Source organism: Heteronotia binoei, chromosome 10 (assembly GCF_032191835.1).
Source record: "Heteronotia binoei isolate CCM8104 ecotype False Entrance Well chromosome 10, APGP_CSIRO_Hbin_v1, whole genome shotgun sequence".
In the NCBI taxonomy this organism is placed as follows: Eukaryota; Metazoa; Chordata; class Lepidosauria; order Squamata; family Gekkonidae; genus Heteronotia; species Heteronotia binoei.
The window spans coordinates 1,533,056-1,535,782 of record NC_083232.1 but is presented as its reverse complement, the minus strand read 5'-3'; the positions used below and the strand labels follow the sequence as shown (position 1 = coordinate 1,535,782).

The 2,727-nt window shown below is 56.8% G+C and overlaps 1 protein-coding gene across 1 annotated transcript; it reads right to left on the bottom strand.

Moving 5' to 3' along the window:
* Positions 1–295: 295 nt before the first annotated feature.
* Positions 296–2,182, bottom strand: LOC132578093 (tigger transposable element-derived protein 3-like). The gene has a single exon (XM_060247934.1). The coding sequence runs from the start codon at positions 2,176–2,178 to the stop codon at positions 322–324; it is 1,857 nt and encodes a 618-aa protein (XP_060103917.1). The 5' UTR covers positions 2,179–2,182; the 3' UTR covers positions 296–321.
* Positions 2,183–2,727: the final 545 nt, after the last annotated feature.

The window sequence follows — 2,727 nt, the reverse complement described above, 5'->3', positions numbered from 1 at the left end:
GGTGACCTTGGACCACTCACATGCTCTCAATCCTCACAGGGTTGTTGTGGGGATAAAACAGAGAAGAACCATCTAAGCTGGGATAGGAATAAAGTTAACAAAACCAAGAAAGCCTATTCCAGCGAGGAAGCCTAGAAGGCCCCGGAAAGCTCCTACGACTCTCCCATACCAGCCAGATCACTTCATCCTCCCCCATCTAGCCAGCCAAGCATTAATCCCAGGACTACAATCTCTGCATTAGTAAAATGCAGCAAAAGAGAAGTCCCTGGCGGATTCCTAGGAGCACCCAAAGGAACTCCACTTCACGTTTTGCGCTCTGGGTCACTCTTTGTTCAGGGCTCTGGCCCTTGAGGCTTGCATATCAGCAAGAGACATCCCGTGGACCACGTCCTCCAGCTTGTAGAACGTCTGGAACGCTCCTGGCGATGCCGACTGGCACTCAAAGTAGCGACGCAGTTTGGCCAGGCTCTCCAGAACTTCCGCCTTGGAGGGGCAGAGGAGAAGAGCCAAGGCCTCCTCTTCTTCCTCCTCCGGTGTCCCAGAGATGGGGTTTTCCCGCCGCTGGTCCCTTCCCACCCTCTCAGCACTGTCCTGTTCCCCAAAACACTCCAGGCCTTCGTCCACCAGCACAAACCGCTCAAACTGCTCTTGGTTCAGGAAGCCGAGGGCTCGGACGACATCCCCCGGAGGAGCCGGGATGCGAGGACTGGTGCTGAAGCCAGCGGCTCTGAAGCTGTTGGTGACCGTCTGCGGACAGACCTCCGACCAGGCTTGGAAGATCATGTGGACGGCGTCCAAAAGAGTCAGCTGCTCGGACAGGGTGTTTGGAGAGCTGTATGCTTTACTGTCCAGGCTGGCGATCAGTCGGGTGAGCATTCTCCGCCGGTAGTGACCCTTAAAATTCTGGATAATGCCTTGCTCGAGAGGACGGAGCCGGGAAGGCTGCCGTGGCAGGAACACCATCTTGACGTTTGAGAGCTCCAGGGAGGGATGGGCGGCACACGGGACTAAGAAGAGCGCCACGCTTTTCTGCTTGCATTTCATGTCTTCGTTGAACCTCTGGAGCCACTCGGAGAAGATGGTGGCCGTCATCCAGGCTTTCCTGTGGGCTCTGTACGTCTCCGCACCGACCCCCCAGAAGCCGAAGGGTTTGGGTCCCTTGCCGATGATCAGGGGGTCCCTTTTATCCGAACCATCCAAGTTGGTGCACAGCAAAATGGTGAGTCGGTCCCTGGCGTCCTGTCTGGGCTCCATCAACAGACCTTCTGGAGTAGCCCGGAATAAGAGGCCAGTTTCACCACAAGCGTAGATGTCAGAAGGATTATATTGGCTTAGGAGACTTGGCGGGACTGCGTTTTCCCAGCGCTCTTCTTCCGGTGCGGCTTTCTGCCTTGACTGGAAGCCGGCCAGCCAACCAAGCAGCTCTGGTTTTTCCAGGGTCTCAGACAGGGCCCTGGCCTTGTTTTGGAGCTGCGTCCCATTGGTGGAGAGGCTGGCCGCACAGCTGCGCTCAAACCACTGCAGGAGGGCTGCCTCGCTGGCCGTGCCCTTCTGCTCCAGCTTGCGCTTGCGTCCCGGGTTGCCATTTTTGCACCACTCTGCCAGGATCCGCTCCTTGTTCTTGATGATGCGGCAGATCTGGGGCTGGGAGACGCCGAATCTTTTGGCCAGTTCGCTCTGGGAGACCTTGGGCCCTTCCAGCACCTCCAGCACCCGGACCTTCTCCTGCAGGGACAGTTCCTTCCGCTCTTTCCTGTGCGCTACGATCTCACTAGACGGCGGAGGCAAGCTTTTCCTTCGGCAGCCGGCGTGGCTGAAGGAACTCCCCCCTGGGCATGCTCCCTGACAGGTGGAGAGGGCCAGGTGTTTGGTAAAGCTTCTTCCGCAGTCGCTGCAGATGTACGAACACTGCCCAGTGTGGTTCACCTGGTGCTTTTCTAAGTCTGCCTTCTGGCCAAAGTTCTTTCCACACTGCAGGCACCAATGGGGCATCTCTCCCACCGGGGGACTGCAGGCTCCCAAGGCAGGTGGGCTGAGACCGGATCCTACTCTGAGTTCCATCAGCAGCCCCTCTTCACTGGCTGCCTCCGGCTCCAGGAGTTTCTTCCCCAGCCCAGGGCGACGGAGCCCATTTGCAGCAGCTTTCCTGGACAAAGCTTTGCTCACAGCTTCCTGCATCTCCAGTCCCTCCTCTTCCTCCTTTACTCTCTTTGGAAAATGGTCCTTGCCTGGGAAAAAGAGAACAAACGCAAGGCCACGAAGGGTCAAAGCAGTAGCCAAAGGGAGGGAAAAGCAATTAGAATCAGAGCTGGAAGGTACCTCCAGGGTCATCTAGTCCAACCCCCTGCACAGTGCAGGAATTTCACAAATACCTTCCCTCCCCACACAATATACTTCCCCAGTGACCACTGCTCTATGCCCAGGAGATGGCAAAACCCTCCAGGATCTCTTGCCAAGCTGGCCTGGAAAAAAACAACTCCTATGAGAGCGATGGCTGACCCAAGGCCATGCCAGCAGGTGCAAGTGGAGGAGTGGGGAATCAAACCCGGTTCTCCCAGATAAGAGTCTGCGCACTTCACCACTATACCAGGGTTGTCAAAGATGTTGCCTGGGGGCCAAATCAGGCCCTCAGAGGGCTCCTATCAGGCCCCTGAGCAACTGGCTGTCATCTGCTTCCTTCTCCCTCTCTCTTGCTTCCTGCATAACAGCTTGCTTTGCAAGGCTTGC